The 11816-nt window shown below is 40.9% G+C and overlaps 1 protein-coding gene across 1 annotated transcript; it reads left to right on the top strand.

Annotated features, from left to right (window-relative positions):
• The first annotated feature begins 9222 nt into the window (after nucleotides 1-9222).
• Nucleotides 9223-9597, top strand: LOC138906815 (uncharacterized). The gene has a single exon (XM_070196520.1). It carries the CDS (start codon nucleotides 9223-9225, stop codon nucleotides 9595-9597), a length of 375 nt encoding a protein of 124 aa, XP_070052621.1.
• The last annotated feature ends 2219 nt before the right edge of the window (nucleotides 9598-11816 follow it).

The following is an 11816-nucleotide window of genomic DNA, read 5'->3' as shown; positions in this document are numbered from 1 at the left end:
TTGTCCATTCTATTATCGTCGGAACGTGATCTCTAAAATTCTCATGATGCCGGCTATTGTCAAATTATTCGGTCCCTAATTCATATTCATTTTATCTTGTTCACCAGCTCATACTAATTTCTATTACTCTAGGGTCTAACGTTTCCTTATGGTAATCACGTTGGAGTCACCAACTTATTTCTCAAAAGAAGGATATGACTTTATGGCTTATACTCTTCTATCATTTCAAGGCATGTCTCCTCTTGTATTTTCCTTTACTTGACTATAGACTCTGTCATCGTGTCATATTTTGATTTACCGTTATCACCCATATATCACATCTTACTCATGATGCTTTATTTACTCTCTTCTTATTCTCCGGATAATATTTTTGTCTATCACTTTATTATGAAAACTTCAACAAAACTTTCTTTCACTTTTAGCTCCCCTTGCCCCATCTCACTGGCTCTTCGGAATGCTTAACATTCTCCTTTTTGTTTTACTTGGGGCTGGAGTCATACTAAGATAAATATTTATCCCTTCTAGCATTTCACTACCTATCTTCTGAAATTTCTGAACATTCTAGTATTCATATCTGACTGTACTATTCTATATAGTTCACCATCTGGGTGTCTCACAAGGAGATCTATTACCACATTTGCACTATCTTCGGAAATGTTAGCTAATGATAACAATTCATCCACCATTTTTGGGTTACTCTAACCCGAGTTGGATCTTGATATCATATTCTTCTCTTAAACTATATCTGCTGGCTCCCATAGGGCATAATTAAGATGAGTGTGGCCAATTGTATATAACTCTATTACTGTTGAAAGTAACTCATAATGCTGTATTTCTCTGCTTGAATTGTAAATACGGTTAATCTTCATTAACTGGGTACCTCGTACCCTTCTTCATCTTGCTTCTTTTACTTGATGAAACTTGTATCTACCTTCCAATTCTCTTATTCCTTTTTACCATACGAGTGGATAGATATTCTTGCCTTAGGGCTCCTTATCAATTAGCTTATACATCTTAGTACACACATGATCTGCTGAAGACCTCACATTTACTCATCATAAGCATGATGAAAAATCGAGTTCCTCTGACTCAACTCTTCCACAACCACATTCAATCTCTTACCAACTGTCTTTCTAGATGTAGGTATCGTTGTATTATGAATAAAATAAAATTTAGGAGTTTGAATTCTTACAATTGAGCTCTACCACACGATCTAGAGTAAGAAGAAAGAGTGACAGTCCTAAATGCCATGTGGCATCCTGCTTATAAGTGTGGTGCACAATACACCCATAAACAAGACTTTACTAGACACGGCTTGTAGACTCCCTAAGGCAGATCTACTCTGATACCACCTTTTTCACAACCCAAACCGAAGGGCCGCGACAGGCACCCGATGCCTAACTCAACCGAGTACCAACGTAACCTATCATTCTTCTCATACTATCATAGGTAAATGAACCAGAAAGGCTGTCATGAGATAACTAGAATTAAACATAAGAGAATACTCGACATGGGATGACCCAACATGATATACAAGCTTATGCATGCGACATACGGGTCTATAAGGCCGACATAATTATTTGTATACTCAAAACATAGGACGATAAGGCCATACAAGTATCCATATACATGACATTTTTTTACAAGCCTCTAAGAGTACATAAACATCATAAAGGTTGGGATAGGGTCCCACCATGCCAATTAATACATGTCCAAATCATACTGGCCAAATAGGTAACTCCGAAGCAAGTGGAGTGAACCAACACCTTCCGCTGAGCTGATAGCCTACTAGGAGGACTCTCAACCTATCTATCGGGACCTGCGGGCATGAAACGCAGCGTCCCCAGGCAAAAGGGACGTCAGTACAAATGTCACGACCCAAAATCCAACTAGCCGTGATGACACCTATCCCAACCCGTTAGGTAAGCCAATTACCAACTGTCCAATTCCAATAATAATTATTAAAGCAATCTAATTAAATAAAGGTCTTAATATTATACAATTCCCAAGAACTGGTAGTACAAATCATGAGCTTTTAAGAATAGAGTATACAAAGCGGAAATAAAATAAATACATTGTCTGCTTGAATAATACATAAACTGAGCTTTTATAAATCTAAGGCTACCATGAACAAGAGGCAGCTACAACAGGAACGCAGGTACATCTTCAAATCCCGCAACCATGAAGCACAGCAACAATAACAGCCAATATCTGCACGCAATCTGCAGAAGTATAGTATCAATACAACCGGCCCCATGTACTGAGTAAGTAACAAACCTAGCCTTAGGTTGAAATTAGAGAAGAGCTTCTACCAAGGTCGGGTCCAAAACTACTAGTCCACAACAGTTCATAACAACATAAAGCAAATAATACCAGAAGTAACTCAGAGATAAAATGCTCAGCCAAATCATGATTTCAAAAATAATAGTTCTTCCTTTCAACTACATCAGTGAAAAACCCAAATCGTTTGTTGATGTTGCCAAAAATATGAATAAGTTTGAAAACAATAATTTCTCCCAAAATCTTTTCAATAATAAATGAGATGTTTCATTTTCCTTCCAGATAACTCGTGTAAAAACAAATGCATCACTATGCCCATCTGTCAAAATGTGTGAGAAATCATGCATGATGTGATGTTGTACAACATGAGGAAAATACATCTATATGCCTGCATGTCATGTGTGCATGCTAATACGATGCAACTCAGTGATAAAATCATAAACAGCCCCTCGGGCAGACCTCACAATCACTCGTATACAGCCCCTCGGGCTTACCTCACAATCACTTGTAAACAGCCCCTCGGGCATACCTCACCATCTCTCATGCCTCCCAGTCACTCAGCACTCGGCACTCGCACTCAGTAGGTACCTGCGCTCACTAGGGGTGTGTACAAACTCCGGAGGGGCTCCTTCAGCCCAAGCGCTATAATCTGCACAGACAACTCACTTGCTGCACGGACAACTCACGTGTTATAATAAGCCTATAAGGCCTGCTACAGGCGGGCAGCCCCGATCCACATAATAATAAAGTATATAAAGCCAATATGGTCTGCTGCGGTGTGCAGCCCGATACCATAATTATCCTCACAATCAGGCCCTCGGCCTCACTCAGTCATCAATCTCTCCAGTCTCTCTCTCATGGGCTCACAATGTCATGAAAATAGCCCAAAAATGATGATATGATGTATCAATAAATAACAACAGAGTTTGAGATATGATATGCAATGAAATGAATATGACCGAGTATAAATTTTCAATTTAAAACAAATAATTCACAGCAATATAACCTATATGGGTCCCAAAAATACTGGCACATAGCCTCAACATGATTTTTAATATGCTTTTAGCTCAATTTCTTTAACACATAAATCCGCATGGAAAATGCCAAGATTATTTAACTACAAAATTCCACATAAACAATTATGTCATAGTTTCTATAGTGCACGCCCACACGCCTGTCACCTAGCATGTACGTCACCTCCCAACAATTCACATAATACATATATTTAGGGTTCATACCCTCAGCTCCAAGATTAGAAGAGTTACTTACCTCGAACAAGCCAAATCCAATGCCGAGCAAGCTAAACAATGCTCCAGAAATTCTATTATGCGAGTATCAACTTCCGAACGGCTCGAATCTAGTCACAATTAATTTGATTCAGTACACAAAATTTATAGGAATTAATTCCATATCAAAATACTAATACTTTTCCACAAAATCCAAAATTACGCCCCAAAAATACCCGTGGAACCCACATCTCGGAATCCGACGAAACTCACAAAATACGACAACCCATCTAATTACAAGTTCAACCATACTAATTTCTCTCAAATCCGATTCCAAATCGGTATTCAAACTTGAAAAATGCGTTTTGTGACATTATAGAAATTTCCTTCTATTTCTCTTGAATATTCGATAATCTTAAACCAAAAATGAAGATTAATTCATGAAATATAATCACAAGGGAGTCAAGAACACTTACCCCAAGTTATGTGAAAAATTTCCTCTCCAACTTCGCCCAAACCGTGCTCCAAAATCCGAAAATGGGCGAAAATGTCAAACCCTCGAACTTAAAAGATTATGTTCAGTTGATCCGCATCTGCGGACAATATTTGCGCACATGTGCCTCCGCTTGTGCAAGCAAAACGTCGCATTTGCGTACTTCACTCGCTTGCCCAATTTTTTCTTCTGTGCTCATCCCCAAGCATCTGCGCTCACGCAGGTGCGGAATTGTCCCTCGCACCTGTGACCAATGCCTCACAACCCTCTGCCCGCATCTGCGCTCCTTCTCGCGCAGGTGTGATTCCGCATCAGCGAAATTCCTTCCGCACCTGCGCACCTCGCTTCAGCGCACCCCTACTCGCACCTGCGACTACTATTCTACAGGTGCGATTACACCAGAAGGCTTCATTTCCAGCAGTCTTCCAAATTCAAAAATCAATCCGTTAACCATCCGAAACTCACCCGAGCCCCTTGGGACCCCGTCCGAACATACCAACAAGTCCCATAACATAACACGGACCTACTCGAGGTCTCAAAACACACATAACAACATCAAAATGACGAATCACACCTAAATTCGAAATCATTGAACTTTGAAACTTCAAATTCTATATCTTGTGCCGAAACACATCAAATCACGTCCGATTGACCTCACATTTTGCACACAAGTCACATTTCACATTACACATTACGGACCTATTCCAATTTCCAGAATCAGATTTCGACCCCGACATCAAAAAGTCAACCCCCAGTCAAACTTCCAAAAATTCAACTTTCGGCATTTCAAGCCTAATTTCACTACGGAACTCCAAATAATTTTCCAGACATGCTCCTAAGTCCAAAATCACCATACGGAAATATTGGAATCATCAAAACTCCATTCCAGGGTCATTTACACATAAGTCAATATCCGGTCACTATTTTAACTTAAGCTTTAAACCTTGGAACTAAATGTTCCAATTCATTCCAAAACCTCACCGGACCCAAATCATTTACCCCGGCAATTCACACAACAACTGTATAGTACAATTTGAGGAGTAAATGGGGAAGCGGGGTTGTAATACTCAAAACGACTGCCTAGGTCGTTACATTCTCCCCCACTTAAACATACGTTCGTCCTCGAACGTGCCAAGAGTTGTTTTCAAGCCATAAAATCAATGTTCCATCTTACCACATATGTACCCGGGGGTGAACCCACGTCACCCTATTCCATATGAGCTTGACAACACAATACAACTGAAATCATTGATTTAACTTTAGCCCATAAACCTTGGAATTAAATTTCCAACCTTTAGAATTTCTTTCAAGACATGAATCTTACATTTACACCCTGTATGAGTTTGAACAAGCTGTATCAAGCCATAACCATAACCATAACCACGGACATGATCACCTAACATATTACACAACTCGCATGCTCATAGCACCATTCCTGACCACAGTGACTACTCCAAAACAAACCAAATACTAGTATTAAACCCATGTCGAACCAAACCTCATCCCAAAACCTTCGTACACCATTGATAATAAAATAAACATGCGAAATTGCATGACCACTTACTAAATCAACAAGTCACGGAGCTCTCTCGCCCCAACTAGAACCATAATCACTTTCTGAGCTGACTCTCAATATTATACTCCCAAATATACCGAAATCAAACTTGATACTACCCATTCTAGGTCCAATGACCTTATATTACTAAACACAACTGTTCCATAGACATGCCGCACCAATATAACTCAGAGCCACACCCCGTGCCATCAGTGCACCAATACGCAGCAATTCAAATGTACCCAGTCATGGAAAATGACTCAAATGAGAGAACCACCCCGCCAAATTAACAAGTACCGCCACAACGAAACGCTAAAAATTCATCATACACCGTATAACCATCACCCGATTCTAACACAAGGTTCATACCTTAACATAACTTTGTTGCAATGCGTGACCCCATCCAAACGCTAGTCCATAATATATACCTCGAGCCACCCCGCTCAAAATCAATAACCACAGAGAAGCAAATGACAAAACAATGCCACACAAAACGTGAAAGAACATAACCATTACACAATCGATCATGCAATGCCCAGATACTCATCACGCTTAAATTCTGCTATAAAGCTCAAATAAAACCGCACCATCTGTACACATAACCAATGAATCACAACTCCTCGTAGCATAAAGGAATAACTCACTAATCATTTCAGAACACGAATAAGTTCAACATCAATTGAATGACACATCCCTCAACAATAGCAGTATGGAGTCAACCATTCCGGCTCGGTGTAGAATACACATCTTAATTAGGCCTAACAATGGACCCCCAAATCAACTCGGGTTACCTACAAATAGATAAAAATCCCTCCGAAAATCCATAATGACTGAATCATAACACATTCTATCATCTGGCTAGCTCCGACCACAACTTTACAGTCCACAACTATGAAACAATCTGCTCCTGAGAACTCCCAATCTCCAAATCCATAGAACACGCGAATTACCATATTTGATTCCATTTCCATCGCCCGAATGCCTAACACCTCTCTCATACACGATCATCCCACGAGAAATACTTTAAAAGTTCTTCTATGTCACTTGGCAAAATTTGAATATCATCAGTCTATCAACCATGTAAGTACCACAATACTAATTAAACATCTGTAAGTCAGAATACAATGTGCCTTCTGAAATACATACCCTTCTCATACAACTGTTACACCCTATATTTTTTTGTACGTAAAACTGTGTCGTGAGCAAACTAATGTAGGACCCAAAAATGAGATCATCTTTGAAAATATATAAAGCAAGTTAATCATGTTACCTCAAAATTTACAAATATTTAATATCATGAACAACAAGTACAAAGAGGGTTGGAAGGTTTAGAAGCTAAAGGAATTGAAGAAAATAATGTTTCGTCGAAAGCCGACAAATTGGAAATGTTATAGCATGTATTTTTGGGATGAGACCAGGGTGTTTTATATGATAAGGAGGTTATGTTACGAGTTATGTTATTCGTATGATAGTCGTATGTTATGTTTTGAAGTCAAGCGAGTGGTGGAACAAAAGTCGATGAAAGTCATCACAAGTTACGTTCATAAATTTTATTGAAACTTTGGGTCAAATGTAACTACAATTTTCTCTCAGAATACTTAGAGTTATGGGGTTTTCCACCCATCAAATTAAATATCTATGAGTCTACTTTCCAACGCATTAAACTGTTTGTCAATACGATATCTGAGTAGAGAGATATGGGCATATTTGCGAGACTGCGTAGACTGTCACTTACTTGCTTAAACGAGAATCCAAAACTGGGTCAGTTTGGGTCGATCAAAGAGGACTTTTTAAAGTCCTATCCCCTTTATATATTAGGCTGATAATAGGGCAAAATAACCAGACTCATTCTCTGCAAAACGCCTCCCAAATATTTCCCCCAAACCCCAATTGATTTTCTCCCCCTTTCAAGTTCTAATTGGAGGTAAAGCCTAGAGTTTGAAGAACCAAGATAAGAGCCTAGTTATCCAACAAATAAGGTAAGTTTACTGCTCTCTTTCATCCATTTTTTTCTGCTGTATATGTATAGTAAGTTGTTCTATATTTGTAAGAACTCACGGGACGGTGATCGGAAGCCGTGAATTCGAGTTATTCACTTGTAGCGGACTGTTTTGTGGACTATAGGGGAGATGCTGTCCGTTTTAATACAAAATATCTTGAATTATCTTGAATTTGGAGGAAGTAAGGATTATAGGGGAGATGTTGTCCGTTTTAATACAAAATAAGCTTGTCGTTCGTTGTGCGTTAATTGTACCTTTCGTAACTTAATGATAGTATTATTATCGTTGTTGTAGATTAAGGTGAGAAGAGGCGAGTTCAAGTTGGTGATTGGAAAGATTGTGATAAGGTATGTTAAGGCTAACCCTTCCTTCATTTTGGCATGATCTCATAGCTACAAGTGTTAGTAATGAGACAAAAAGAGAAGTTCATATTCATGAATTTATTCACACTATTCTAGTCTCAAAAGTTACAATATTATTCCTTATCGAGACTCTATATTCAATTTAGTATTGTCTTCTTCCATTCAAGAGAGCAGGAAGCCTATATATACAGTATTACAGTATTTTCATTACCATCGAGCTACAATCGATGGGCAGGCCCCTATTGGGAAACCTCTGATCAGATGGAAAGTTATATACCGAGCCTACTGTGGCCGAGAGCCTATGAGCGAGCCCAGCATGGTCGAGATACATAGCCTAGTATGGCCAAGCGCCTATGAGCGAGCCTACTACGGTAGAGCAGTTATATATACCGAGCCTTATAAGGCCAGATAATTATTTTCCTTACTATATTGAAGGAGTTGAGTCAGTATCAACAGGTAAGTATATCTCTAGATCATCTTTGACTCCCAATTACTTTCAGTTATTATATTATCAGTTCAGTTTCAAATTTTAGTTATGTTATTACCTTATATACTCGGTACATTATTTTGTACTGACGTCCCTTTTCTGGGGACGCTGCATTTCATGCATGCAGGTTCAGATAGACAGACGGGTATACCTCCTCAGTAGATGTTTTCAGAGTTCAGCGTGATCGGTAAGCTCCACATCCTTCGGAGTTATCGGGTCTAGGTTTTCGTGTACATCTTCTGTGTGTATGTATATATATTATGGGTAGGTCGGGGCCCTGTTCCGATCACAATATATCTATCAATAGAGGCTTATAGACATATCCTGTCAGTTAGTGCACTATGTTGGGCTTGTAGGCCTAGTATGTATATTTTGGTGGTTTGTCAGTTGTAGTAGTTATGACGGCCTTATCGGCCCAACTTTATATTGATGTTTAGTCAGCGCTAGTTTCCATTCAGTTTTATATTTTGCTTTCGCAAATTGTCTTGCAAGGTGGCCCCATGGCCAAATTATGAAATTATATGTTCAGAGTTCCTTAGTCGCAATTTGGTACACTAGGTTAGTTGAGGCACCGAGTGCCAGTCTCGCTCCCAGGTCGGGGTGTGACAAATTTGGTATCAGATCAGTTCTATCCTAGGGAGTCTACAAGCCGTGTCTAGTAAGATCTTGTTTATAGATGTGTTGTGCACCATATTATATAAACAGGGAGCTACAGGGTATTTAGGAGTTGGTTACCCTTCTTTCAAATCTAAATTGTGCTGTAGAACTGAGTTATAGGAAATTTGAGTTAAACTTACGTGTTCGTGTTTTCATACACAGATGACGGTGACTAAGAAGACTACGGCTAGCCAGAGGGGAGATACAACAACATGTGAGGGGACCAGCAGGGTACCCCCAGTAGATGGGTCCCAGTCTAAGGCCCAAAGAGAGACCCCTACTAAGCCATTACCGGCTCCTCCACCACCTGATGAGATTCCTAGTGATACCGCACATCCAGTTCCCCCTCCACTTCCACCAGATCAGGACTTGAGGAGTGCGGTGCATTTGTTGACACAATTGGTAGCTACCCAGCAACAAGTTAGGGCATCATCTAGTGCAGGATCTTCTGAGGGGTCTGGGAGTTCAAGGGTCCGAAAGTTTATTGCTTTGAGTCCCCCAGAGTTTACGGGGTTAGATCAGAGGGAGGACCTGTAGGATTTCATAGATAAGCTTCACAGGATCTTTCGGGTTATGCATGCCACAGAGAAAGAAGCAGTTGAGCTAGCAGCTTTTCGACTCCGAGATATAGCCATCCTTTGGTACGAGGGATGGGAGAGGTCCAGGGCATGTGATGCACCTCCAGCTAGTTGGGAGAATTTTTTAGATGCTTTCCTTGACCAATACTTACCGCAGGAGATCTGACAGGCTCGGGTCGATCAGTTTCTAGCCCTTAAACAGGGCAATATGAGTGTTCGAGAGTATAGTCTCCGTTTTGACTCATTAGCCAAATATGCACCATCCATAGTTGATACTACGCGTGACAGGATCCACAGGTTTATAGCAGGGTTAGCCCCAAAGTTGACCGAGGTATGTGCCACCGCTGCATTGCATGATAATATGGATATCTCCCGGATTCAGGCATTCGCTCAGAATATAGAAAGGGGTAGGCGTCGACAGCAGGGTACAGAGAGGACTGAGCAAGGGCAGCGTAACAGGATGCGATTTCCTAGGTCTCAGGAGTTGTCTCAGGGTAGTTATAGGCCCCAGTACTTTGGATGGCCACCTAGGCCTCCGCCACCTCAGTTACAGGGTTACAGATATGACCGCTATACTCAGTCAGGACTAGGTGAGAGCTCACGGGTGTCAGTTTTGCAACGACAACGAGGTTCAAGGCAGACATGGTCATTTCCACTGCGGTGTGACATCTGTGGTAGAGGACACTTAGGCCAATGCCGAGCAGGTTCTGATGCTTGTTATACATGTGGGCGTCCGGGGCATATGATGCGAGATTGCCCAAATAGAGATTCTAAGGGTATGGCACAACCAGCAAGTTCAGCGACAGGATCATCTATGTTTGTGCATCCTTCTGGGCGCAAGTCTCAATCTTCGGCTGGTAGAGGTCGAGGCAGAGGTAGAGGTTCCAGTTCAGGTGTTAATCAGAACCGTATTTATGCTTTAGCGGGTCGACAGGACCAAGAGTCTTCACCAGACATTGTGACAGGTATATTGACCATTTGCTCTCACGATGCTTATGCCTTGATAGACCCAGGATCTACTTTATCATATATTACCCCATTTGTCGCGGGGAAATTTGGTATAGTGCCTGAAATACTAAGTGATCCTTTTGCGGTATCTACACCGGTCGGAGAATCGATTATTGCTAGACGGGTTTACCAAGGTTGTACGGTGACAGCTTGTAGTCGTCAGACCTCAGCCGACCTAGTTGAGTTAGAGATGATGGATTTTGATGCTATCATGGGCATGGACTGGTTGTCAGCTTGCTATGATACAGTTGATTGCCGAGCAAAGGCAGCTATATTTCATTTTCTAGGTGAGGCAATCCTTGAATGGGTAGGTAATACAGCGGCACCCAGAGGTAGGTTTATTTCCTATCTGAAGGCGAGGAAAATGATTGCAAAAGGGTGCATTTATCATATTGTGCGAGTTAGAGATGCAGATGCTGAGATATCTACACTTCAGTCTATTCCCGTAGTCAATGAGTATGTAGATGTGTTTCCAGATGAGCTTCCAGGTATTCCTCCAGAGCAAGAGATTGATTTTAGCATCGATTTTCTTCCAGGAACTCAACCAATATCCTTCCCTCCGTATAGAATGGCACCTGCCGAATTAAAGGAGTTGAAGGAGCAGTTAAAAGATTTGTTGGAGAAAGGTTTCATCAGGCCCAGTACCTCACCTTGGGGTGCACCGGTACTCTTTGCGCGGAAGAAAGATGGCTCGTTGAGGATGTGTATCGATTATAGGCAGCTGAACAAGGTAACTATTAAGAATAAGTATCCACTTCCAAGGATTGATGACTTGTTTGATCAGTTGCAGGGGGCTAGATTCTTTTCAAAGATAGATTTAAGATCGGGATACCACCAGGTCAGAGTTCGGGAGAAAGATATTCCGAAGAAAGCCTTCAGGACCCGATATGGCCACTTTGAGTTCCTTGTCATGTCCTTCGGGTTGACGAATGCACTCGCCGTATTTATGGACTTGATGAATAGCCTATTCCGTCCATTTTTAGATCTGTTCGTGATAGTATATATTGATGATATTCTGGTCTATTCAAGTTCAGAGGATGAGCATGTAGACCACTTGCGAGCGGTACTCCAAACCCTTCGTGATCGTAAGTTGTATGCTAAGTTTTCTAAATGTGAGTTCTGGTTGAAGTCTGTAGCATTCTTGGGGCATATTGTATCCGATGAAGGTAT

Source organism: Nicotiana tomentosiformis, chromosome 1 (assembly GCF_000390325.3).
Source record: "Nicotiana tomentosiformis chromosome 1, ASM39032v3, whole genome shotgun sequence".
Taxonomy (NCBI): Eukaryota; Viridiplantae; Streptophyta; class Magnoliopsida; order Solanales; family Solanaceae; genus Nicotiana; species Nicotiana tomentosiformis.
Note: the sequence above shows the minus strand (reverse complement) of the source record. Positions and strands in the feature narration are given on the sequence as shown.